At 36.7% G+C, this 27105-nt stretch overlaps 4 protein-coding genes across 4 annotated transcripts in view; 2 read left to right on the top strand and 2 right to left on the bottom strand.

Moving 5' to 3' along the window:
- The first annotated feature begins 372 nt into the window (after positions 1-372).
- On the top strand, positions 373-3774 carry LOC124630915 (caspase recruitment domain-containing protein 11-like). Its single transcript, XM_047164959.1, has 6 exons — positions 373-462; positions 573-812; positions 1005-1107; positions 1500-1606; positions 1922-2047; positions 3364-3774. The coding sequence occupies exons 1-6, from the start codon at positions 373-375 to the stop codon at positions 3709-3711; spliced, it is 1014 nt and encodes a 337-aa protein (XP_047020915.1). The 3' UTR covers positions 3712-3774.
- Positions 3775-5017: 1243 nt separating this feature from the next.
- Positions 5018-10677, bottom strand: LOC124631503. The gene is made up of 3 exons (XM_047165927.1): positions 9879-10677; positions 8695-8887; positions 5018-6106 (listed from the first exon to the last, which is right to left on the bottom strand). Exons 1-3 carry the CDS (start codon positions 10267-10269, stop codon positions 5920-5922), a joined length of 771 nt encoding a protein of 256 aa, XP_047021883.1. The 5' UTR covers positions 10270-10677; the 3' UTR covers positions 5018-5919.
- Positions 10678-14578: 3901 nt separating this feature from the next.
- LOC124630925 (telomere-associated protein RIF1) lies at positions 14579-25018 on the top strand. The gene is made up of 12 exons (XM_047164968.1): positions 14579-14688; positions 14961-15211; positions 15292-15525; positions 16005-16255; positions 16461-17241; positions 17318-17493; positions 17572-17818; positions 17909-18092; positions 18636-18859; positions 18941-22528; positions 22606-23421; positions 23518-25018. Exons 2-12 carry the CDS (start codon positions 14963-14965, stop codon positions 23824-23826), a joined length of 7059 nt encoding a protein of 2352 aa, XP_047020924.1. The 5' UTR covers positions 14579-14688; positions 14961-14962; the 3' UTR covers positions 23827-25018.
- The window catches only part of LOC124630926 (patched domain-containing protein 3), a 38307-nt gene continuing 35485 nt past the window's right edge, over positions 24284-27105 (bottom strand). The window contains exon 11 of the mRNA XM_047164969.1: positions 24284-27091. Coding sequence (XP_047020925.1) covers positions 25988-27091 — 1104 coding nt within the window. The 3' untranslated portion in view covers positions 24284-25987. The remainder of the gene's footprint in view (positions 27092-27105) is intronic.

Below are 27105 nucleotides of genomic sequence, written 5' to 3'. Positions count from 1 at the left end.
GGCTGGTTATCTGCCATAAAAAGTATTTTAAAAGTAAAAAGATTTTCTTTTTAAAAAAAGATTATGGCTGTAGAGCGGATTTTTTTACATTAATCAGCCAGTTAATATGGAACGAATAGTATAATATAATAACAGGTAAATTACATAAATATTGTGCGGACAGTCGATATTGAAAATTAATTAAACAAAATTAATAGGTAGTATTTTTATGCATCAGTTTTTTTTATTTGGAAAAATAATAAGTGCAATTAGCTTAATGCCTTTGCTATGACATCACTTGCTTGAATAAAAAAAGACAATTAAGCGGGATTTAAAAATTTAACAAAGATGTCTATTAAATTTAGAATTGAATTGATAAAATAGTTAATTGGAATGGAAACGAAGCAAGAAGAAGATGAACAGAAGACTGTTCTGGACGGTCGTCTTCAAAATATCCTGAATATTTGGTCAAGGTGTAAAATTGTAAGCATAAAAAAATATGTTTACCTCAGATATTTTTACACATAGCTAAATACCTATGTACCTATTATAATTCATTCCTACTTTTATTAATCACTCCATGTACAAAATAGGACTTTGCTAACGAAAATGAAGAATGCAAAAAATTACGAGAAGCTAATTCGAAGTTAGAGCTCGAATTGAAAGAAGTTCGAGAAATGGAAAAGTGCCATCGTTACCATCTACTGACATCACGAGAGATGATAGGCAACCTTCAGGAGACCGTGTCACAGCTGGTTTATCTCAAAAGAGACGTAAAAAGATTAAAGGAGCAGATATCTTTGAAAGATAATAACATTGCGGATATAGAAAAGGTAAAATCTCAAAATTCCTTAACTTCATTTTGGTTTATAAAGTGTAGAAATAAGTTGGCACTTACCGCTTTTATATATTTTTTTGTATACTTTTCAATAAATCTGTATGTATTTTTATTTTAAATATAGAGATAGCAAGGTGTATGGTAGGTAGAATAGTTAATGATAGTAACATTTTGGCACATTTTATAGGACAAAGAAAATGCGTTTCAAAAACAAAACGAAATTATAATGAAGTTAAGGAGTGCTTATGAGACACAGATTGAAGAGTTAAAAACAGACAGTAAAAGGGAAAGTAAGTCTTTATTTACGGTGCCTCTTCTAGAACCAACATTTGAATAGACTTAGAATCAGAACCACTAGTTCATTACCTACTGGTCATCCATTTAGATGGAGTTTTCAAAAATCTTTATGCAAATCTCCGTCACCATAGTTTGATACTTCTGTCCTTGTACGTAATTTTATTTGCAGCCATATCGCCTTTGACACTTTTGATTATATTCTTTGTTAGCCCCCTTGCTCCATATCCACCTCGCTCCCACATAGGTAATATGTTTACCTAAAATCTTCCATACAGAATATTCCTGAATGACCTGAATAGATGGATTCAGGTCATTCAGGAATATTCTGTACTTAGGTACTTACCATTAAAAATACTTACTTTATAAATAAGAATTTGGTATGAAGTTCAACAGATGCAGCAGGAATGTGACGCTCAGGTGGCACAGTTCACGTGTGTCATCGAGGAACTTCGAGCTAAGATGCGGGAAATGGAAGCTGAGCATAGGGATAAGGTTTGTTTAAAAAAATTAAGTAGGTATGAGGGTCGTCTGTGGTATTCTAAATAATAATCGAAAGAAGGATCGAGATCCGATTCCCATAATATGAGGTTGAGGTTTAGGACAGCGCTTATCTTTACCTGTCCTTTTCAGTCAGAACTACATTAGCTACATAGTGAACTTTCATATTACGAATTAAATAAATTATTAAAAAAAAAAACTTTCATATAGGTACCTACTTACCTACTTAGGTAGGTATACCTAACCAATATGAATTATGGGACAAAAGTCAGTAAATCTTGTTTTTCTTTATTTCACCAACTACAACAGATCAACGTGGTAGTGCTAGAATATGAGGAGAAGGTACAACGCGAGGCTGCGCGTGCGACCCAACTACAAGAGGAACTCGCCAGAGAGACTGCCCGCACAGACCTCAATATCGATGCTTATAGACGGGTGGGTTATGTTCACCTTATGGATTTGTATCGAAAAATTTTATCTTCATTTATCTTCCTATACATTTTCAATAAGATGCCTTTATGAAAGAACAATCTCAATTTACTGTACCTAGGTACAATTTCTCAGTTAACGAAGCCCAAAGAACGGAGTTTGATTTTGGGGGCACAGTTTAAATATATGTTACCGTGGTATGGGCCTCATATTCTAAATTGAAAGGAACCAGTGGGAAAGAAGCCGAGATCGTGTTATGGTTTTAACGTTGTAAGATGATTCAGTATTCTGTGTTGGAAGATATTTTGATTTTCTAGTATACCTGCCAGCACTAGTTTTCATAATGTGTAAGTAATCCTGCCTTTGCTGGATTTGCTGTCAAGAAAAACAGACAGGCCAACAATTTCTTTAACTGGCTACATCCACTTCCGGCGTTCCCTACACTTAAGTAACACAGACTGACAGACATTTATTACTACTTACCTCTGCGTAATAAACTATAGTTTTAGCTCGTAGCGATATAATATAATTACGCATTTGTGTCCCGACATTGGCCATTAAAACTGCACTTAAACATGACATCATTGTGGAGAGGTGCTTAATGACAGCTATAACATAAGATTATGAAACGCTTCCTTTCACTAATTTAATGTTACGGCTAGTAGCGGTTTTACGGTAGGGCGCGGTTGGGTGACGGCCCAGGGCGCCGGATATAAGGGGTGCCGCAGGCGCCCCCAACCAATCCTTGATCAGAATGTTCCTCCTATTTTGGTTTTAAATTTCATCAAAGTTCGCAACTTACAAGAACTATATCCAAATGTATAAATAGCATCAGGGCCGTCTTAACCTATGGTGCAGCGTGTGCGAATAACCCGGGCGCCGCGGGCTCAGGGGCGCCGAAGCGAATTTGTGTTTAATTCCGCGTTAAATTTGAGAAATTCTCGAACAAACACTACTTTTATGTCCCAAAACTCAAACATTTTCGCGCTCGCTTCGCTCGCGGTTTCTTAACTTAACAGTTGCTTTTCATTATATACGTTTAGGACTTTTAGTGATCCAAAACTTAAAAATTTTCGAGCTTGCTTCACTTTACAGTTGTTTTTATTTTTCAATTTTTTTTCAGTCTACCCTAGCAAAAAGGTAGCGTCGTTTTTAAGTTATTTTATTAATAAGAAAGTAACTTCTAGTTTCCATATGAACTTTCTTATTTACCGCACTACTTTAAGTCCCAAAATTTTAATACATAGGCGCCACCACCAACAAAGAGTTATGTAGGTACGTTTGGGCTACATTTTATGGTTATAAATTCATTCGTTTTGTAGCGATTGGAGGAACTAGAAGAGAAACTAAAACAAAGTCAGTTCAAGCAATACTTACAAAGCAGTTATCCATCTCAGTACGAAAATCACGTTGAGAGACCCTATTCTGCTAACAGGGAACCTTATATAGATTGTCATAATGTCGACACAAACCCAGTACAAGACGTAAATAAATATCCTTTGCCAACTTCCCAAAATAAAGCACAGAAGACTGCAAACAGTTTGCAAGTAATTTACTACGATAACAAAAATGACCGAGCTCCTAAAGCGAAAAGTTCCGAGAAAAAAGGTCTTTTTCATATTACTAAGAAAAGGAAACTCTACAACGACAAAGACTTCCAAGAGTTTTAATTTAATTTTTGTGTAATTGTTTAAGTTATAATTTGTTGGTAATAAATTGCACGTTTTGTCCAATTGTTTTTATTCTTCTGTTTCTGTTGAATTGTCACCTACAAGACCTGAGTTACCTACTTACCTACCTTCGCTAGACTTATTCAATACTTGAGCGTATATTAAGTAAAACTTGGTGATTCAGCATCCAATCTGCATTGTCAGCTAAAGAATTAAGTCAGAAGAAGTTACGAAGACAGCGGCATGATGCAGCAGATATTGATCTTAAGTTATCAAAACAATTAGACCGATATTTTTAATAAACCTTCCGACATTAAATAACAAACCATTATATAAGAGCAAAATGACCAGAAATTATTTCATTACACATAGCCTCGCCACAATAACTATTCATAACGAAACAGCAATTATGTTGGCTACGGTGGCTCTTTCTAATTTAGTTGCTTTATCTGATAGTACCTGTTACAACAAATAAGAATGCGATTATGAAAATAACTACATGACTACATACTGGGTAAATATTCATAAGTTACATCACGAGATGACCCACATATCGTCGTTTAAATCCTACCTACTTCCCCTGAAGCGTGAATTGCTTTATTAACCACATTATTTGGTTGGAAATAATTTATGCCCTGTAATTACAAATGTGCACGAAATATTTGTGCCATCTAAACTGTTTGGTCATGCGATTTGTGGTTAATAATAATAGTAGTTTCAATAGTTTCATTGACTTTAACAAACAAACTACAGTAATTTAGGGAAACTGATAATATGCAATTATATCTAAGATATACAGTTGCAGTAACCTAAGCCGTATAATACCTACATAATTATCTCCTGCAAATGAGTAGAAACCTGGAGTATTGATCTGCATTAGGTACTTATTATGTTGCAGACCGTACGTATGCAAGCATTTACAACAGATGTTATAAAACAGGTAGATCTGGGTAAAACGAATGGGAAAGTTATACAAATACAGACATACAGTTCAAATAGGCATAATACCATGCTGTCTAACAGTGAAAGTGTAGAGAGATGGATGTAAGTAGGTATAGCAAAGCTTATCTGGTCTAGGCTCTCGATCTAATGAAAATGTTGAAAGTTAACCACACCATAGGATAATAAACACAAATTGCTGTCAATACAACATAAACGACAGCTCGTGCCGTAAGAAAGCGCGATATTAGCTCCATTATAATGAGTCCGGTAAGCATGTAATGAGAAGAACATTTTCTTAAGACTTTCCTACTCGTTTAACCATTTTATAGGAAAAAGTTCGTTCCGTGATATGCAATGAAAATAGTTTTAGTTTCTCAATTATTTATATTCATTCCAATGCATTTTTTATATATAAAAAAAAAAAACTTAATAACACCTTTAGCACAGAAAACTTATGTAGCCTACTTTACATAGTTGCACACCAACATTGGTGTTTCTTGGTTTCAGCCTCATAATTATTATTTAGGTACCTAATGAAATAAACATTTTACTTAAGCATAATAATGTATTTTCTTTGGCTAGCACTTAGTTTCTTTAATTGATTAAAAAATAATATAGATAGGTAATATTTAGCACCTTAATAATTAAACAATTCGTCTTGTACTTCACTTACGTAAAAGCCTCTCACTATATTTAAAATACCTTAAGTAAACAGACAGATTAATATTGATCTTGATTATAAACAGAGCGAAAATTGCGGAAGTTAGATTCCTAAAGCATAATAGCAAATTACGAATGAATGTTTATAACCATAACTAGGTAAATTGACCATTGAAATAACTTTGGAGGGGCCGAATACATGAGTACGATTACCTCTAAGTAAGTGCGGAAGACATTTGCAGATATACTCTTACACATAACGGGTTTCCACACAATTGCATCCGGAAATGTGCGTTCAAGACTATCATATGCTTGCGCAGGGATGCGTTCGTTCAGTTTTTAGAGAATCCGGAACCAACTTTCGATCCGTTCCATGCGTCTGACAGCACAGCACACGAGTTTCATCGTAACTATGAATTACAAAAATGTGCACGATCTTGCCGCTACCGAAACATATAAACATGCTTTGAATACCACAATTAACTATAATTAAGCATCTACACACATAGAAGGCATGCATGCGCAAAATTAACGCGTGCATAGTTGCAAAAGTAACTTTGTATTCAGTCCCCAGGTTTCAGTCAAGTTTGTTACAGTTTCCTTGCTTTATCCTCGGTGCTGGCTACGAATGAGCCTGTCGAGGGAGTTCCAACTGCAGGAGTAGTCAATTTGGAGGTGTCCGTATCTGGACAGATGGAAGTTGTCCGGGGCAGTTTTTGGGAACGGTCGCGCCCAATCTTCGTATTCCGGAGACAGGCTTTCGTACGCAAACTGCTCGTATGCATCGGTCATTCTGTTAACATAAACATATAAATTATCTTCATGAAATTCCTCGATATTGATTGGTTTTGGCAACTATACCGTAAAATTAATTGCAAGTAGGTAGGTGGATATTACAAAATCGTGCGTAACAGAGAGATCACCAAATATTCATGAGCCTGACAGATTAATGTTAAAATCACCATAAATGTTACACACGCACGCAATCTCTCATCAGTGTCAAGTCAATACGAGTGTTATGATTGCAAGGCGGATTAGATAACCGGACTATTTCCTAGAGTCGTCACTTCGCACTATTTCGCGTTATGACGATTATGAAGAATACGCCCATCATGAGTGGCATGACTGACTTTCTACCTATCCGCTAAATTTACCTCACAAAGCTTGTGTTCACGTAATCCGTGACTAGAAAGTGGTGTGCTACCCGAATAATTGCTCTAATGCCTGTTGTTTAAAAGGTAAACTATGTTGTCTTACGAATTCCTTCACCGGTTTATCCAGTCTGTACAACTTTATTCGGTAGTCGATACCTATCAGAAGTCATTTCGTAATTGCTATTGGAATCTAATTGTTGGACGCATAAGGAAACGCACACCTAGCGCATACATACATCGTCATTAATATCAGTTTGTGGCCCAGTGCATACAAAATAACTGTTGGCAAATACCGGAATGGAAAGTAAAATTGCACGGGCTGCCAAAATTAAAACTAAGTAAGCAAACTTAACTCTTAAAAACAAAAGAAACCTTGTACGATATGAGCGACGTTTACATAATTAGCAACAGCATTGCCCCCGACATGCAAGTGTGTGTACCTAACTGTCAAGGTGTCAACTATAACAAAAATTAATAATCAAGTGGTTAATTGTGACTGCAATCATGCAAGGTTACCGGCTCCTTATTGTTATGCTTGATGTTGTGGGTGTAGGGACACACCATGAGTGATTACTACGAAGAACGCCCACTACTAAGGTCAATGTTATGAACAAGTTTCCCTACATACATACATGAGCCATGCTACATTCTCACAAGTGCAACTTTCATTTGTAGGAAACAAAAAACTGGTGCGCGTTCACACGACGGATGTACAATGCTTGTTATTATAATACAGAATCGCTCGCCTCACACTGCCTTTACCAACGATTGCCGTTTTTGCCGTTGAACTTTCCGTGGAAGCTAAAGTCTCGCCTTAGTGCTGGGAACGCGAACTTCCCATTCACAGATATGCAGTTTGAAATGGCAAGTGGCAAACACGACTCAACTTTATTTTACCCATTTATGTATTGCACTATGGTCATCCTAATTATACACGACACATAGTGGTGGGAAAACTTTACCACGATTATTCAACTCAGACCTTCTCCTGTTTTATTCGTTATGCCATTTTGTTTTACTATAGATAGGTAATGGTTGGATCCTATTTAAAAATCGAATGCCATATCGATTCATCAAATTCCTCCGTACCTAATGACCGCTAAAAGGCGGTGATTATTAAGCACTTAATATGTTGTATCGAGTATCTCGACTAACTGGGTGCTCAAGTAGCACCTATTAGCCAGTTTCACTATCAAGAGTGTGAGCATTAACTATGATTACACACACCGCGCCGTTGGCTGTATAGCAGATAGTAATTACGAGCAGTACAAGTGTAGAAATCCGCAGATGTTACCCGGCCCGTGCATGTCTATTATTTATCTCATTAGTGTGAAAACATCTTCGTGCTTAGTCCGTGGTTGTTGTCTATAGTGACGCGATGTCGTGACCACAAAGCGTTACTCTTCGATACTGTGCTGTTTACAATATTTTTACACATCGTTATCTCCCTGATCTACGACTGCAGCGCATGTTTATTGAGTATGCTCAACGCATTAGTATTTTTCTTGACGGCTAGACCTGTATTTTTTTTGAGTAATTACATACTTAGGTACTTAAAAATACATATTTTTCTGCTGTCATCAATACTGCCATAAGGTTATGGAGGAAACGACACCTAAGTTTTAGAATTAGGATGTGTTTTTTTCGACAAATAGGCTGCTGTTTCTTATACCTACCTACCATACCTATCTACACTACATGCAGTATTATTGTGGTCTAGTGCTGAACTAAAGGTTCTTTTTCGAAAAACCAAAGGTTAAATCATCAAGCCTGATCTGATATTTTCGCTCACCGTTGGTAAATGCCAGTATCGTGAAACTTCGCTTTTGCTAAAGGTTATGTAAATAGACATTAAAGTTCTCATTGAATAGATTACGTATCCACGTTTTTACCTTTTTTACTGCACTTTCGAGTTCGGAGAGCAATAATTACATACGCATTAATGAAGTAATCAGCCACCTTGAACGTGCTTTCAAAGACGGCAGGTTATAAATAGACATGCACCCCATTTCGTTTTGTTTAGTGGCAAGGTATAATTTCCATGCAGATTCATTAATGTTTTTTATTATCTCAGACTAGGTAGTTTTGCTTTTTATAGGTCTACCTACTGATTTTTACGATTTGTGCTGCCCATACTTTAAATGCTGCTCATTCATTAGACACTGTAACAGAAAGCTATCGTCCGACTTTCGTCCCTTATTTTTCGTCAAAGAAAATAAATGCCTACCTGGAGTGTCTCCTACTATTGGGGTATCCAAGTCCTGCCATCACATACTCGGGAGGATGTGAGAGGGACATGCGTGTTCTGGGGGGCGGAGGCATGTATCCTGGCGGTACCACACCACCGTACAGTGGCTCGTAAAGCATCGGGTGGGGGACGTACGTCGGCTCGTCCACGAACATTGACCTTCTTCGGTCTCCTGAAAAGCAAAAAATATGACTAAGTCTACGAATGTATGAATACCTACCTGCAATTACCAAGATTACATTCCTAAAGCTGATTTCGGATTTAATATTATTTTAGAATGAATCGCTGAAATATTTCAGTAATTTATGTAGGTATCTGAAGGTTATAGACGCAGTGCGATATGGATCTAAATGAAAATAAGCGTGAAGATACAGAAGTAAGAACACGATAAGTTTTTCAAGCGATAATAATGTGAGTCTTGACTTGATTTGCTTCTGAGGAGTTCCAAAATAAAGCATACATAAGTTTAGATAGTTATTAGATGAATGTTTAGGTACCTACAATTTATGAATGATAAAACAAATTGGTATGAAAGTGTTTAAGTGGTGTATAAACACACACGTTAATAGATAGCTTATGAATCAAAATCCACCTTCATTAAAAAACAAAAATCAGGCCAAAAGCTCAGGCAGGTTACGGTAACCCCGTAACAGTGAAGGAACATAACGTAGTTCGTATTCTTTTGCATTGTATGGATTGTTAATTTTATATGGAATAATAAATTGATGTCATCCGCGCCTTAATAACTTTGAATATAACGGATGCATAAAATATTAGGTGATACCAAATACAGGATTATGGATCTAATAGCGCAACGAATTTAAAATTTATTTTATTGTTAAGTTTTAACTTCAAAATTTTTTACCCATTTTTACGCATGTTGCATTTTTTAGACTGCTAACGAACAAAATAATTATATTTACATTAATTAATAATTAATTAACAGAAATAGTATAATTAGACTCACTGTAAATTAAGAAATATTTTAATGAACCTTCATTTAAACGAAAGTGAGATTTAAAAACTACATAATTTTATTGAGAAATCAATTCAATTCGTAATTTTCAATCCGGCATTCATTAATTTTAGCAGCTATTTAACGTTTGACACTTAAGTACTTATGTATTTAGGTGCTGATAATAATTAAACAGGTAAGTGCTTACTTATAGGTCTCTCTCCGTATATTGCAGCATCGGGAGGAAACTCTGGTACAATAGTTCGTGATGCTTTTCGTCCATACATCGCGTACTCCGGCGCAATTATTTCTTCAGGTGGAGATCTTTTCCACCTAGGCGGCGGCAGCGGCGGCTCTTCTCCAGAATCATAGTTTTTTGTAGGGACGTAATAAAAACTAGCACTGACTGGCTCGCCGGCAAACGAATTGAAGTTATCTCCTTGGCTGGACTCCGCTGTCTCCGCTTGCATCATCCCGTAAGCCTCGTTATCCCAGGGATCCAGATACACCCGGTGATTACTCGGAGGCGTTTGCGCCTCTTCCCCTTCGCTGTCAAAGTCTACAGCAGCCCAGTAGGGGCTGCCCGCGTGTCCTGGCATTGTTTACAACAAAGTTATCACTGGCACTGTATTTTGAGCCGTCACAACGATTCTAGGATGTTTTGCACACTGAAGCACCAGTCATTTGGACACATAACTATCACCACACGTTCGCGCGTTCCATCCAGATATGGTTATGTGTGTAATTTATATGCTTTGCTTGAAATAACTGATTGTTATGCTCAGCACGAATCGCGTGGACATTCGACAAACGAACGATGCAATCGGCGGGAGAGTTACGAGGCACATATGCGCGGGCGCACGCCGCGGCACTTGTCTTCAAATGGCGAGGCGTGTGCGAGACACCGCAACGAGTGCTAGAGAAGATGCAATAGATATTAGAAATGTAAACGAACTGAGGTTCACACGCAAACTTTGAAAGCTATTTAACATAGTAGTCTATTTTGATAGGTAGTTACCAAAACAATTATTACGGGATAGCAGGGTGTAGGTAGTGATATAACATTGCTTCCTATGCTTGTTTTCAGTAGCCATCCCAGGTACTTAAAAGCGAATAATGATTAGGTAGGTACCATGATTATAATGTAAGTAGGTAGGTAGTTATTTTATTGGTGTTAAAGCATTGAATGCATAAATACCAGGGAATGACGACTATTACGCAAAGTTATGAGACATTAAAATCTTAGTGGGCGGGTAATCCAAACAATGATTGAACATAGATGCCTACTGTACTACCTACCTATTTTAAATCATGTTCATATTAATAAATAAATTATCTGATGATACTAATATCTTGTAGTCGTACAGCGCGATTGCTGTTCGCGGGCTCCCGGGTTCGATTCCCGGGTCGGATCGAAATCGCTTTGTGGGTTTCACAAAGCAGCTCGAGGTCTGGAAGTTGGTGTTTGATATGTACCTACCAATACCCGTGCATTGAAGGGCACGTAAATGTTGGTCTTGCACTTTCTGTCACTCCTTCTGTTCGAGGCGAATTGCCTACATATCCATCTGGCTATGAGATAGGGCTGTAAATGAGCAAAGACTGCAGAGCGTACGCGTAAGCGTTTCATTCATCATCAAAGAACATATTTAACCGTCAAATCCGTAGCGGACCCCAATCGGGGTCTGAACATCAATGTCACCGTAAGCTCGGTTTAGACCCCAATTGGGGTCTGCGAATCAGTCATACACTTTCCTAATTATTTACGCTCATATTTATTTTCTTTCCAATCAAACCACATTTGTGAGTACTAAATAAAATAACTAAATAAATTTAAATTATTATTACGCATTCAAACTTTTCATATTTAGCATCCCGTTAGAAATATACCTTTTTAAAATCCAATCGTAATTACCGGGAATTCTGATCGAACTCGCCATGTTTGTTTACATTAGTTGTTTTTTTAAATTTGAAGACGCATAGACAAGATGGCGACGGTGATAGAAGTTTTGCATCGAATGATCCGATTCGTTAAAATAAAGAATCGATTTAATAATTTTATATTATTTGATATTATAATATTACTAAATTGCACTTTTGTATACTTACCATAATCTGAAAATAAATTAGGAAAAGTAAAATGACTTAATTTATTTTGAAAAAAATGCTAGCAAATCAGTGGTAGAAAATACGTTGTAGCCGGAATAAAAAAAATCTTCGGTTTTTAGGGTTTCTGAAGACGGCAAATGAAGACTTATTCTTCGGGTGTTTTATGTGCAGGATTCCTGTAGATCTGCCAAACTTAATGGCGATTCGTTACTTCCAACTTTTTAACTGAGCGGCAAAGCTATTTGACGAGAGCCGTAGTTAGGTGTAGTTATCGCAAAATTTTATGATGATTTTATTGTTTGAAGGGGCAAATAGTTCGCTGTTCATCGAAAGCTGGTCCAAGATGGAAAGATGGCCGCCGCCGACTTATTTTTAACCGACTTCCCAAAAAGCGGAGGTTCTCAATTCGACCGTTTTTTTTTGTATGTTTGTTACGCGATTACTCAGCCATTTATTTATCGATTTTGATGATTCTTTTTTTGTTTGATAGCGTGTACTTCCGAGGTGGTCCCATTATCATTAGGTCAGGATCTGATGATGGAACCTTGAGAAATCGAGGGCGACTTTCGAAAGTTGCAGAAATACATAGGTTGAAATCTTATCACTCAGGTGTTTGCCTGGTAGCACTATTCAACAGTGAAGGCTTTGAGCTGACCTGATGGTGGAGACCAGTGAAGGTCGAGGGAACTCGACAACTGAATATTTAAACTTTCTCGTGTTTGTGCTTATATTATTCGTATTTACGAGGCCTCTGCAACAGTGAAGGAGATGGAGACGAGAGAAGTACGGTTGTCGAGTTCCCTCGACCTTCTCTGGTCTCCATCATCAGGTCAGCTCCAAACCTTTACTGTCTCATAGTGTTATCAGATATACATCTGAGTGTCAAGTTATAACCTTATCTATGCTTACAATTTTCGAGAGCTGCCCTCGATTTCTCAAGGTTTCCATCATCAGATCCTGGACCTAATAACAAATATGGGGAATATACCCTTTCGACCAATAACAAACATCCAAATTGAGAACCACCTCCTTTTTGGGATTCGGTTAAAAATATTTGGTGACTTTAAAATCAATCAATTATTATGTCTTTAACCGACCACGGGACTACAGAGTCCCGGATTTTTGGAAGGCGAACGTGGGGCCGAAGCCAACACGCTGAAGCCCTTTTGAGACAACTTTAATGAAATGGTGACACAAAACCGACGATTATCCCTGTATACACTATAGAAATGTACCCAAGGACAATGCCCGGTTCTGTGCTAAACTATTGCTAACTATGGATGAAAACTACTTGGGCTATTGTGATGGGATGCTAGTGGACTAGGAATGGGGAAACTACGGGAACTATGGCACCTGCCGATAACAATGTAATAAATACACGTAAAAATGGCAGGTGGAGACTCGCCAACTCACTTACTGGGCCCCCGGGAATCAGTCGCTAAATCGCAACAAGAGGGCAACAGGTACATGAGCGGCTGAAGGGTGAGGATACCTCGGCGGACTTTAAACGCAGATCACGCGCTCCCTGTGGGTCCAGCATCACCGGCCCACTCGCCACTTACCACGAAGCACCTACCCTCCGAGCGGGCTGCTAACCCTACTCTAGCGACTCCACTCTGACCGGCCGGTGAAGGCAAGCCAAGAGGCGGGAGACCTCTCCCCCGTCATGCTTCACTCCGGCAAGCCGGAGATGGGGGACAGTATACTCTCCCTGGAGCACTCGGATATATAGCCCCGCGGGGTCGCTACTCCCCGTCATCCGCCTCAGATGCCCTGCGGGGCAAATCAATCAATTATTATTATTGTTTCTCATCATCAAATAAGTACATACCTTTGGTAGTTACAAATTGCATTATATTTCAGAACACCCGCATACCCTCCGCCGAAACAAAAATGTTAGAATTGTTGAGAAATAATATAAGAATAAATTAAAATTCCGTAATAGGTAATAAAAATTCAATTAAAGTTAAAAATTATTACGAATGACGCAACACCAAAATAAATAATACATATAAAAATTTAATGCTAAAAACTTAAATATCTTTTTTCTTAACAACAAAAACAAATTGAACCTATAATTTAAAATTAATAAATAAAATTGAAATAAGTTGCTATTAAAAAATAGGTATATATAAAATTGGTATTCGATTATTTATAATAAATTTCCGATTTAGGTATCGAATGCACACCGCTGATTGAAAAAAAAAAATACTCCATTCCAAACTCTACTTGTCTGTGACTTGACTGATCTTGTAAATTGTTCATTTTTATTGTGTATTTTATGTGCTGATTTTTTAGTTATTGAACATAAATAAGTGCACGAAATGTATTGCAACGGATTGAAAATGTTATAAATATGACGTTTGTGTTGTGTTTGAGAAAGTGATGCGATTACTTATTGGTAAGTTTTCACCAAATTTGAAATGCCTAACTTTTCGATAGACTTAAAAACACCGTAATTATTATCTTTTTCTGAATTAACTGACCCCATTTGACCTTTGCACGTTGTTGTCAAATAAGTGAGCTCTAAAGTTATAGTTAAAATACTTCTGATCAGGCATTACGGACTTAGAATTCATGTGTTGAAAGTTAGTACAAATTTTTGACTTCCATGTCGCGATTCAAAATATCCCGCCGAATCAACGGTAAAGTCATATGTCAAAATCTTGTCGAGCAGAGGGGTTAAGTAGTTACCTACACACTACACATACAATTTTACGAGTTTTTTTATTTACTCATGGCAACAAAATAAATTACCACATTTAATGAATTTCTACCATTTGTAGAGTAGCAACAATTTTGCTGTCGTACTTCGCGCCAGAAATGCGTTAAATGTCAAAATGTGTTGGTTTTATTTCGATTTTGAAATATTCTGATAACTTAGTTTAACGTAAAATATAATCGACCAAGTACGTTGATAAACTTGTTTTTAAAAGTACAAACTGTTATACTTCATATATTACGATTTTACTATATATATTTGTGTGAACATTGGCGTGGTTTTGTTTCCTACTTATCTGCGGCCGCCTGCCGTATCTTTTTTTTAGAACGCTGTGTACGATTGTATAGTAGCTTTGATGTCAACGAGTTTATCCTTTTGCAAATATATACTCTAGCTCGATTGTTGCAACTGAATTGCGTTCATATAGGTGTTATCAAGCAATTTTTAATACTTTTTCAGAAATGCCGGAAGAAAACATGAATACAGCCATAGTATCGGCGTTGGAAGGTTTAGAACACTATAGTTTAGAGAACCATTTGTCTAGAAGCAAGAATTACGGCTTGATACAAAGTGCTCTTGATGCTGGAGATGAATTGGGTTTGGAAGAAACTGAGAGGTTACTGGCAGTATGTGTACACGACTTGAAAGAGGACATGAGATACATAACTACCATCATGAACATAGTATCTGTTATTTTGTCCAGAGTCTTGGTAATTTACTTACTTTATATACTTTTGTTCATTTGTGCATCAATTGAAATGTCATTGTAATGTTTGTAAACAATTTTCAGGTGGGTAAATATGTACAGCGTCCAGACTTGCTGCCTTCGGCTTTAGCAGTGATGTCTGTGATAAACACAACAGCTTTGATGAGTAAAGTGGAAGCCGTGAAGCTGTTGTGCTTTGAGACATATCTGTCGTACCCTACTGACACACTCATTGCTGCAGCAGAGCATCATGAAGAGAACATGGTGATATTCAACCTGTACTGCCATATGAGGATACCTCCTGCACTAAGATTGCAGGTATGCTGTTTTTGTAAAATAACATTTCAAAAAGTTACAGCTTGTAATTTTGAGTTTTTGAAACTATTGACGCTGTCTCAAGTAGCTTAAATTGTATGAGCATTTATAAGTACACATTTGAAATGAGAATAAGAGAAATGTTGCTAACTCAACCTAGGTACATAGTAATGTCAGATCACCCTTATAGAACATGTTATGAGTAGGTACTAACTTACTGACAAAGCATAACCTAAGTATGTGTAAACAAAGTATTGGGTTATAGTTTAACTGCTACAGCATTACACATCATTTCATACTAAGGAGTTGGATGTTTTAAGATTTTGTGCATAACCTATGTGTAAACAAGGTAAGTATTGGATTATAGTTTACTGTAACAGCATTGTAAAACATTGTAAAGTAATATATTTTTTTAATGTATTTCCAACCAACCAGGCAACCATTTCCAGCAGGTTTAATGTCATTTACTATGCATATTGCAGGCATGTTTGATTCTTCACAAGTACATGAAAATCCTGCCACCAGAGAAAAAAAGGCAATTTATTGATAAAGGAGTATCTGTTTGGTTCTCAAAAGTAATTCCTACAATAATGACTCATCTGACTACAGTGTCTACAGATCATGAATTGCTTGTAGAGACACTTGAACATTTGACTGAAGAACTCATCACTATAGACTACACTGGCAATCCCCAGTGGAAAAGTGTTCTGGAGTGTATTTGTAATGGACAAAAGTAAGTACAAAATATTGCAAAATTAACAAAATAATTGTTTTAGTTGTTTGTATAACATTAACTAATTTACCGAATTATACTCCAATTTTATTCAAATTGAGTTTACAACAGTGGTAATTATTTTATCTGCTTAATAATTTCCAAAAGTTACTATTGAAACAAAACAGCATTCATCTACCACATTTCATAAACATTCCATTTCTAGGTACCCAAGTGTGATGAAAGGTCTTTTACAAAAAGGAAGTATTTTATGGCATAGACTATGGATAGTTTTTATAAGACTACTTAAGCATCAAGTGACTGAACCACAGGGGAGCGTAGGAACTCCCATAAATTCCATGCTGCCAGTAGTTGAGGCAGCATTCAAAGTAGATGTGGCCAACAGATGTAAAGCATTCGAGTGTTGGAATGTACTCATTGACAGTTTCTCCACTGAAACAAATGAAAGCAACATAAACAAAAGAATTAAACTGCTCATAATACCACTCAAGTCAAACAATGCTAAAGCGGAAGTTACGGCTCTAGCTAAGTTTAAATGTTGGTGGCATTTAATTCAGAAATTCCAGAGCAAAGTAGACAAGTTTATTGACACTATTCTTGTTTCATTTTTGCATTTCTGCTTTGGAAAACACAATGCCATAGATAAATCAGTTTTAATACCTGGACAAATGACTGTGACATTGAAAAAACAATGTATACAAGCAATGGTGGATATGGTAGGCCATGTCAGTTGTAATGGTTGCACAAACTTACCTAAACTAAAAGGCAAATTGATCAACACAAAAAATCTAGTGGACAATTGGAATCATTGGATCTTCTCTCTAACTTCAACCATTATGATGTCAAATACTGATCATGGCTTAAATAAACAACAAATGACATGTTTGTGGAAGTCATACCTTTTCACTATTGGTGAATTGCCTGAAAATAATATAAGAAAGGATCTTTTTAATGAAATGCTGTCCATATTAGAACATCTTGTGAAGGTATTATTGATCATCAAAATGTTTTCTTTTTTAATTTTCTACAAGGGTGTCTTTTTAATCAATATTTGTTTTTTAGCAAAGTGAACACAACAGTAAACTGGCTGTTTTAGTGTTCGATGTGTTGTTACTGTCTTTATTTGATGAAGATATGAGAATGAAACAACTCTTAATGATCAGGAATGATTCAAATGAGTCTCTATGCAAAGTTATAACTTGTATATTAGATCCTAGATTGCATGTTGCTCGTCAAAGGTAATTGAATTACTATTTTAAATTATTATATTTGTAATAATCTGCAGTCATATATTACTATAATTATGATAATTTCAGTTGTGATTTCAAAGAGATGGTAACAACTCTGAGACCAGTGGTGAAGGTGATATTAGATTCAGGGTTTGGTTCACCGACATTTGCCATACATTTCCTGCTGAAGAACTTAACTACAAGCAACATATCTTGCATTGTATGGACTGCTCTTGCAGAGTCAGTCAGTGAGTTGCCACATAGCATGCTCAGTGCAAAAAGTTTGTCCAATATGTTGCTGTGGCCACTGCCATTGATTAACTCATTTACCCAAGTATGTGTTACCATAGTACATTTTATTTTATAAAGACTTACAAATACATAAATACCTTTAAATTATTCAACCAAAAATGCTTATTTTCAGCTAAAACCTCTGGCCATGACATGGTATACAATGTATGATGCAGTTTATTCAAAAGTCAAGCAGAATGAGGTATTAGAAGAGGCAATATCAAAATTAATTTTTGCTGACACTGAAGATAATAAACCTGCGATATATTTTAAACTGTGTGTCACAATCGCTGTAATAAAGCAGCAATTGGCAGTTGGTAAGAACACATCTTGTTTTTAAATAACATTTTTGATTAATGTATGAGCAACAGATGATTAGAAAAGGCATTCATAAAGTCCCATTAAGTGCTAACTAAGCTCAGACTCGTCCCAAGACCCGCTCACTGTAATCTTGGTGACTGTAGCTTCAATCTATTGATCATTGTAAAGTCAGTGAGACAGAAATACCTTAGTGAAAATAAAATTATTGCATTACTTTAAAATTATTATTTAGTTAATTGTTTCTGATAATGTAATTAAGTACCTAAGTTTTTTTTTTTAATATGTAGCATTCTGTATAAAATGCAATAGTTTTGTTTCTGTAGCAACAAGCAATTATTAACTTGCAAGTCTAATGTGAAGGCTAATTAGATTTACCTAATTCTGTTGTACAATATTCTATAAAAAGTGGCTACTTGGGTTCAGCTTGTTACTTTGATGGGTGTTTGATGATTCTTTAGTAATATGATGTTGCTCCAAAAAGCATTATAAAATAATATTTTTGTTTTTATTTTATTATAATAAAATGTATATTTGTGTAGGTAAAGCATCTGAAAAGGAATTGGAAGTACTATATGCTTTGACAAGTCGCATTGATAACTACCAAAATTATGAAGCTCTATGTTTTATGCTTATTGATAGAATTTTTTCTACAATAAAATCTATCAAATCAAGTTTGAATGAAACTGCTGCTCGGTTTATATTACTCATTATGATGAAAACATTGAAAGTGATGACTCATGCTTGCAAGAAGATGAAGACCATGGTATGTCAAAAAATATATACATAAAGATTTTTCCTTTTTTGAATCTGTATGTTTTAAGCTAACAATACATTATTTTTGCAGGCCTCCCTCATACTGCCCCTTGTTGAAAGTTTGTTGAAGTTTTTAATTGATTTATTACAAGTTGAAAATGACAGTATTGTATATGACGGAATAATTCCAGTTATAGCTGATGATTTATGTGATTCATGTTCATATCTATCAAATCAGCCTTTAACTAAAGCCTCAAGTCTTATTGTCATGAAAACAATAGTATCGAAAATTGATGAAACTCACATAAGCTATAAAAAAATTAAATTATTAGTAGCTGCTATTGAGAACGAAACTGCATGCTTGGACAAAAATAAATTCACAACACCTAAAACAAAAGAAGTTCCAAAGAAGGCCAAGAAAATAGAGCCAAGCATAGTTAGTAAGGTTGTCGACAACGGTGAAATATATGAAGTGGTGAAATCAAACTGGAAATTCAATCCAAGAAAACTAACTGAAAATCAAAAAGAGAAATTACAAAGGAAAAGAGATGACATTCCAGCCTTGTATCAAGATCTATCTCAATCTCAAGATGAATTTAAACTGGTCTCCTGGAAGACAGACTCACAAGACACATCCAACAGCAGTAAATCAGAAAGTAAATCAAAAACAGGAGATAATGAAACTACAACCGATATTCTCACAAACTTACCCAGTTCTAATGATGTGTGTAGTAATAAAATACTAGAAAACTTCTTTTCTGAAAATATGAAGAGGGATGATGCTAAAGTAACAGTCTCTTCAGATAAGATTGTTAATAAAGTTGAACCACCTGTTACTCCTAAAACTACTAAATCACCGCGCATGGCTTTAAAAGACCGCGTCTTTCGCAATGTAAGAAATCTAATAGAAAAGTCGGGAGACCAAAAAGGAAATAAAGATACACCTATGGTACTTAATAAAACTGAATGCATTGCCAAGTCTCCGACACAATCTAAAAGAGATGAAACAGCAAGTGTTGTTAATTCAGCACCTCCAATGTTATCGGCTGATAGACCGTCACGAGTGAAAAGAAAGCCAAAGAAGTTTGAAGAGTTGCTGTTATTAAATTCGAAAAAAAGTCGCCAGTCTTTACCAGTCCTGAAATCGAAAGATCAATCAGTGCAGTTTAATTCTACCACGTCTACAACAGACAAATCTCATAGAACTGAGAATAATGACAAGGAACTCAGTCCACCCGAGTCTGAAAAAGATGGAAAGAAACCTGATGTTTTACAAGTGCCAGAAATTCAAACTATTTCTAAGTCAACCTCTCCTGGTGTAGTGCAAATTGATGAAAACCCACAGAAAGAAATGTCTAAAGTCAGTGACGAGACTGTCAGAAAAACGACTGACGTTGAAGAAGCAGGAAAAGAGACTGTCAAAGAATCGACTGACGTTGAAGAATCAGGAAAAGAGACTGTCAAAAAAGCGACTGACGTTGAAGAAGCAGGAAAAAAGACTGTTAAAAAAGCGACTGACGTTAAAGAAGCAGGAAAAGAGAGTGTCAAAAAAGCGACTGACGTTGAAGAAACAGGAAAAGAATCTGTCAAAAAACCGACTGACGTTAAAGAAGCAGGAAAAGAGACTGTCAAAAAAGCGACTGACGTTGAAGAAACAGGAAAAAACACTACAACCTTGACCGTAGATAATAGTATGGATATAGCGGCAAATGATCAAACGCCAACTTCTAAAGCCACGAACGTTGAAAGAGTAGTAATCGAAAATAAGGTTTCTAGCGTCAGTAAAACAAACACATGTGATGACAATAAAGACAAAAAACCTGCCAAAAGGGGTAGAAAGCCTCGGGTAGTCCAGGAACAAATTTGCATTGTTGAGAATAGTGAAAATTCTCAAAACATAGATGAACAGTCAGAACAAATAGATGATGAATTAGTAAATGAGAAAAACGATGAAAACACTAGTAGGAAAACAAGTCCGAGCACAAAAGATGCTAAACAATTGTCAACACCTCTAAAAGTAACGAAGACTACGGAGAATGAAGAGCAAAAGTCAACTACCAAAAAGAAAAGCATTAGAAAATCGAGAATTGAGAAGGAACTAGCAATAGACATGGTTGAAGGACATCCATTTTTAAAAATGCAATCTCAGACAAGGCTCACCAGGAAAGCTCTTGAATCCACTGGCGGACGACGAAAGAGTTTGTTTGAGAAGCTAAATAAGTCAAAATCGGAAGTTAGTTCTGGCAAAAGTGATAAGAAAAGTAAAGAGAAAACCAAAGACAGTGATAGTTCCGCAAACTCCTCAGTAACTGTTGAAGATAGTGAGGACAAAGATGCTGAAATGAAAGATCAGACTTCATTTTCAGACGAACTCCCAGACTCCGAAGATGTTATTGAAAGTTCACAAGATTCCACAATAACGACGATATCAGTGAAATCTACGAAAAAGTCGTCAAAGAAGATTCCTGTTGTAACAATAGAGAAAATGAATCTGTTTCAGGATGTACAGAAATATACAGTTGAATCTCAGAGCATTTTAGACTGTGCAGTTATTGGAGTACAAGAATCAACCAAAGGCAATCAAGGGAATAAAGATGACAGTAAAGATATCGAGTTTTCCCTGAACAAAACTGTTGCAGAAGATAAAATTGAAGCTAATCTTACAGAAAATATGGATACAGAACCAATTGATGACAAAGCGCTCTCTGTGATTATTATAAACGATGATATTCCAACGCCGGTGACGATCAGCAGTGATGAAACCGAAGTGGGCCCTGAAACTCAGGAACTAGCTGAAGCCGACACCCAACCAACAGATCCTACTTCCTTAATGGAGGTGGACAATGTACAGAAAGATACATCTAATGTGACAGTTATAAATATCACCAATGACCATTGCAATAACACAGACAAAGAAGAATCTTTGACTAAAGATCAAATAGACGAGAATGTAGTAAATCCTTCTGATAATAGAACACTGACCTTATCTGAGTCAGTCTGTGCAGAGTTGGAAAAAGAGAGTGGCTCTTCATCACCTTCAGCAATTGGAGATGAGGCTAAGCGAAAACAAGATTTCTTAAATAATACGTTAGAGATATCACCGATTAAGAATATGAGCCCCGAAAGAAGTACAAAGTCACCGTCACCTGAGACTAGTAGTGATTTCGTGGTCATCACTTTGTCATCTCCTGTGCACAGTAATGGCGAACCTTATGAAAAAGGTGGGTCTCCTGAAGTGTTTACAGAAGACAAAGTGTCTCCTGATAAAAGGGATCTCTCTCCGCCGAGAGTTGAAGTTACTGTGACCAATACTAGCCCCAGTTCTTCTCTATCTCTCAAGAAAAACAGACCTCAAGTGCGCTCTGTAGGTCGAGCAGCGCAAATGTTAGGTCTATGCTGCGTCCCTGATAAAGTGCAAGCTATAATAAATCAAGAAAAACTTGAAACAGAAGAGATCAAAAAGACTAGCACTACAAGTACACCCGCTAGAAGAAACTTACGAATCTTATACAATTCTGTAAGTGAAAATATTGAACCGCCAACTGAAAATGAAGACAGTGAACATTTCCTAAAATTCAGGCGATCACTGCCTGCAGTCGATAGCAGTCCAGCAGGTCCCATACTCAAGAGAAAGCTTGTAGAGATTGCTGATGATGCTACGATATCACCAGCCAGTAAAGTGAGTATTATTATTTACTTAATATCAATAATGATTTGTAACAATTCTACTTACTAACACGGTTATATTTTTTTCAGAGAAAAAGAGTAAGCTTCCATGACCCACCAGTGTCTACTACAGTATCAGTTCATAAGTACATTGAACCGGGCGGCGTTCGATCTCCACAAAACTCTGCACATAAACGTCTGGAAAGGCAACTGCGACAGCATACGCCCATCAAGTCTCCTAAACGTTTAGACCATGTTTTCAAACTGGACACAGTATTGAATAAAGCCATAGAAAGTTTCTCAGAAACTGGTCCTGTTCCCACTCCAGATGACACTCAAGCCTTCTCTCTCGATGAGACGCCTGTTGTTGAAATTATTAGAGCCAGTGAATTAAATGACAGTGATCCCATATGCCCAGACTTAGTAGAATGTAAGGATCCTATAGACAACATAGCCAGCGAATTATCTTCGTCAGCAATGAAGTCATTGCTTGTTAAAGAATTAGTTGGTAAGGTAGAAACAGTTGGTGATTTGGCAAAGATGACAGAACTTGAAGTAAACAGGTTGTGTATTAAAGCTCCTAAAGTCAAAGTGGCAAAGAAAGTATTGTCAGATTACGCTTCAAAGAGGGTGGAAAAACCATCTTGTGATATTATGGTGACGATTGATGAGGCTATATTTGACGAGCCTATGCCGGAGCCCCAGCTTAAAGGCGTTGAGTGTGTTGATAGTGAAATGCAAACCGTCACGAATGCTTCCGTCGAGATGGAAATGCAAACCATGGTAACACCGACTGCTGTTACATTTGTACAGACTGAGACTACTTCAACTGTGGATACAGTTGCGCAGACCGAAGAATCTGGCAGTAAATCTACTGCTGATATTGTTAAATTAGGTTTAGCAGAGGTAAGTCAACATAATTTATTTTTGAGAAAGAAAACAAATTTTATTTCCAGGCTATAATTATTAACGTTTCATAAATACGTTATGTATTTATTGCAGAGACCAGACTTCGTGGATCAAGTTGGCATACAATTAGAAGAGTCATCTATCCGGCAGATTAGTGAAAGGTTGCCTATCAGTGCTATAACTGACGTGTTAATGAAGAAGGTCACACCTTCTGACGCTAAAACTCTCTTAAACAGAGTACTAGAGAAGCAGTGGAATAAGGACCAGGGAAATGATAATCGCAGTAGTAAAGAATTATCATTCATCCGAGAATACATGTGTGACAGGTTTGACCCCAAAGATTTGATTTTGTTCTGTAGTGAAGTCCTAAAGTCTGTGTATGATACGCGCTCGCCTCGTTAAAGCTACTTTACAATACCGTAGAGTTGTTTGTATTTTGCCCGGTTATGGACTCAGTTAGATACCTAAGTACGTGGCTGTGTAGTTCGTTTGACTTATTGTGTCAAAATGTAGAGCAAACGCAGTCACCCAGTCCATACTTGGTTACAATGTTATTGTTTCAGACTGATCACATACTTTTCATATCATATTATCTCATTAAAATGCGTGATTATATATCAGGCGACGATAGTACATTACATTTAATATTTGTCATTATGTTTTTACGTTTATTTTATATTGTACATCCAGTAGCGTAGTATTGCGATGATATGTTTGTATGTACTTTGTATTGTGCCTTTAATCAAGAAGTTTTCGTTGAATGCGTGTTATGTTTAAACTTAGTTGTAGTCAATCCACATAGGTACCTTATTGTGATAGAACTATCTGATTTCAAAGAGAAGTAAATAATAAACAAGAGTTAATAAAACTAATTTTTATTTAATGTAAAACAGATAATATTTACATTATTCAGTCATGATGAGCGACCGCTAGCGATCACAAAAATATATTCTTACATAACACACGGAACAAACACTAGAGTCACTTGCTGTTATACCTACCACAAAATGCAATGACAAGCACGTCTTGTCAGACAGAACATAAATTGTATTTGTATGACAAAGAGTTAAATATTAGTTGTAGAGTAGCAGTAAACATAAACGTAAGACAGGGATGGAACATGGCATCGAGATAACAATATCACAACTAATATTTACAGCAACCCATATCTAGACAGGTAATGGTTAAAGCTTTATTTGTATAACATGAAGACTTAAAATGTTTCAGATGTTGGCACAATAGAAACTTTTTTGACAAAACTTTGGGGTTTTGGACTAATTTGTCCTTATTTCAATTTAACGACTTAACTTGCATTTTATATTGGTTGTTCAGAGTACCTAAATTGATTGTGAGATTTTGTCATGGAAGGAAAAGTTTCTATCGCGCCTAAACCTTAGACACTTATTTACACACCTCTTATATATCACCCTTCCCTTTTTATCACACTAAAAATAGATGTCTTAGACTACAGACCCTATGGAAGCCAAAATTTGTATGATTGCCGAAAGCAAGTGCACTGACTGAATCAGTAGTTTCAATTGTTAAGTTGTAGGAACTAGTTAAGTATGTTTAATAAATTATTTTGTAAAAACAATACACATTTTTCACTTGCTTCTTTAAAATATACGTCCCTATTTTGTTAAGATTTTCATAGATTTCAAGCTACTTTCCCATTTGTGGGCTGTATCGTTTTTAATTTTTTTGAATAACAAACGTATTTAGAAACGATGTTATCGATTACAAATCCTTCTCAAAATGTTTTTTTTCCCTCATTGTAGAGAAAACGATATTTGTTTATTAGTTCACATTAAAGAAAGCAGCCTTAATTGCAATATCAGGATTTTTGGGACGTTTTGTATGCTACAGTATATTACAGTTCAATCACGTATAACAATTACATATGTATTACTTTACGGCGGCTAACACAGTATTCTAGGCAATTTGCGATAAACAATCATAACCACTCATAATACAGCCTTGTACCAAAATCTCGAAATACTCATTAAATTACGGGTTATTTACTAGAGTATAATTACATATTTTTCCTCCCGCATCAATAACTTACTTACATAACAATAGCGTTATTGAACCGATCGTACTTTGGTGTACTACTGAGCTTTTTATTTTTATACATATCAAAATTTATATTAAATAGAGACAAAAACGTAAAGCCCAGGCTATCTTACATGCAGTTGTTTTATAAAATGTCATTTGTAAAGTTTTATGGGAAACAATAGCTGGAAATATAAAAATCTTCACACGACCACCACAACTACACCGGTAAGAAAGCTGATAAAGGACTACTTATTTTGATTTTGGCATAAGGCTTTTATACAAAGCTCCATTTATCGTTCTAACTACATGTTGAAGATAAACAGTTTGTATCACTCCATGTAACACTTGACACCTTCAAGAAAAAGTGTTCATCTATCAACTCATTATTCTTCACTTTCTAGGAAATTAGACTACTGATTTCGTTTTTACGAAAGTAGCATAATACTTTGGTCCATAAATTGAGCACTCGATTTAATTTTAAATATTATTTAGACAGAAGTGGTCACTGTCAGGGAAAACGCATTTCTGCGACGTAGTCTAAATGTTCTAAGTTCTGATGCGAGTTGGAGCGGCGGGGAGCGCGCGAGCGGTGGATGTTGTGGTGCGAGTGCGCGCGCGTCACGCGGTACGTGCCCTCGCGCCGCGGCCCGCCGTCGCTCGTCTTCCGCGCCGACACCCACTCGTCATCGCGCGTCCGCCCTGCTGCCGGAGGTTTCCGGTAATTGTCGAAAACCCGGCGATTGTCTTCATAGCGTTGTCGTTGCCAATTACGATCCATATCGTGACCGTAAAGATCTAATTCACCGGACGGTTGAAACTGGCTAGCAGAGTTCTGGCAATAAGCAGATCGCTTCCACCCGTCGTCATATTTTTTCCGGCCATTCTCATCGTCGCCTAATTGCCGGCGTTGCGACTGGTTGGAACTACTTTCGCTAGTGTCCTCGCCTGACGTGCCTATTCCTAGATCTTTGTCATCGCCATAAATCTTGTAAATACCATTCGGGTTCAAATTCTTACCGTTGTATATTTGATCATTGAGAACTAGCTGTGGGTGAGGCATACAGTAAGGATTGGGGAAACATTTCTCTAATTTAGCCATTTTGACATCGTCGGTCCTTCTGGTGCAAGAACCAGGACCAAACAGAGACAAAAGTACTGGAAGTAAGAAGAGGCCGTGCATTGCTCCAAAGAATATGACCATGAAAACCATTTTGAAAAACACGGAGAAAATGTAACTGTCAGCCAGGAGCAAAGCTATGACACCGAGAATAGTACTGAACGATCCTTGAACTATGGGCAACCCGAGGGAGTAGAGACATTCGCTGACTTTATCGTCAGGGGACTTTGCTTTGGAAGCCATGTACGCGTAACAGATATGCGCAGTGAAATCAACGGAGAAGCCGATACACATAATCAAGTTAATCATGGATATTGAGTCAAGATTGATATCCCAAAGGGCCATGTAACCTACTACTCCAATTTCAATGGATATTATACTGAAAGCCACCCACAGAGAGCACAGGATGTTAGGGATGAATACAAATGACGTGATCATCATCATAAGAGCACCGTAGCATAAATTCTGAAGTGAAGTCGGCCTCACAAGTTCGAACTGAAACAGAAATA

Source organism: Helicoverpa zea, chromosome 6, assembly GCF_022581195.2.
Source record: "Helicoverpa zea isolate HzStark_Cry1AcR chromosome 6, ilHelZeax1.1, whole genome shotgun sequence".
NCBI lineage: Eukaryota > Metazoa > Arthropoda > Insecta > Lepidoptera > Noctuidae > Helicoverpa > Helicoverpa zea.
This window is presented reverse-complemented; position numbering and strand designations above follow the sequence as displayed.

Coding starts and splice junctions, on each gene's coding strand:
- LOC124630915 (XM_047164959.1), top strand. CDS start 373: ATGGAAACGAAGCAAGAAGAAGATGAACAGAAGACTGTTCTGGACGGT. Junction 813..1,004: donor ACATTGCGGATATAGAAAAG/GTAAAATCTCAA, acceptor CACATTTTATAG/GACAAAGAAAATGCGTTTCA. Junction 1,607..1,921: donor AAGCTGAGCATAGGGATAAG/GTTTGTTTAAAA, acceptor CAACTACAACAG/ATCAACGTGGTAGTGCTAGA.
- LOC124630925 (XM_047164968.1), top strand. CDS start 14,963: ATGCCGGAAGAAAACATGAATACAGCCATAGTATCGGCGTTGGAAGGT. Junction 15,212..15,291: donor TTATTTTGTCCAGAGTCTTG/GTAATTTACTTA, acceptor AACAATTTTCAG/GTGGGTAAATATGTACAGCG. Junction 16,256..16,460: donor TGTATTTGTAATGGACAAAA/GTAAGTACAAAA, acceptor TTCCATTTCTAG/GTACCCAAGTGTGATGAAAG.
- LOC124631503 (XM_047165927.1), bottom strand. CDS start 10,269: ATGCCAGGACACGCGGGCAGCCCCTACTGGGCTGCTGTAGACTTTGAC. Junction 8,888..9,878: donor ATACGGAGAGAGACCTATAA/GTAAGCACTTAC, acceptor TTTGCTTTTCAG/GAGACCGAAGAAGGTCAATG. Junction 6,107..8,694: donor AATAGTAGGAGACACTCCAG/GTAGGCATTTAT, acceptor TTATGTTAACAG/AATGACCGATGCATACGAGC.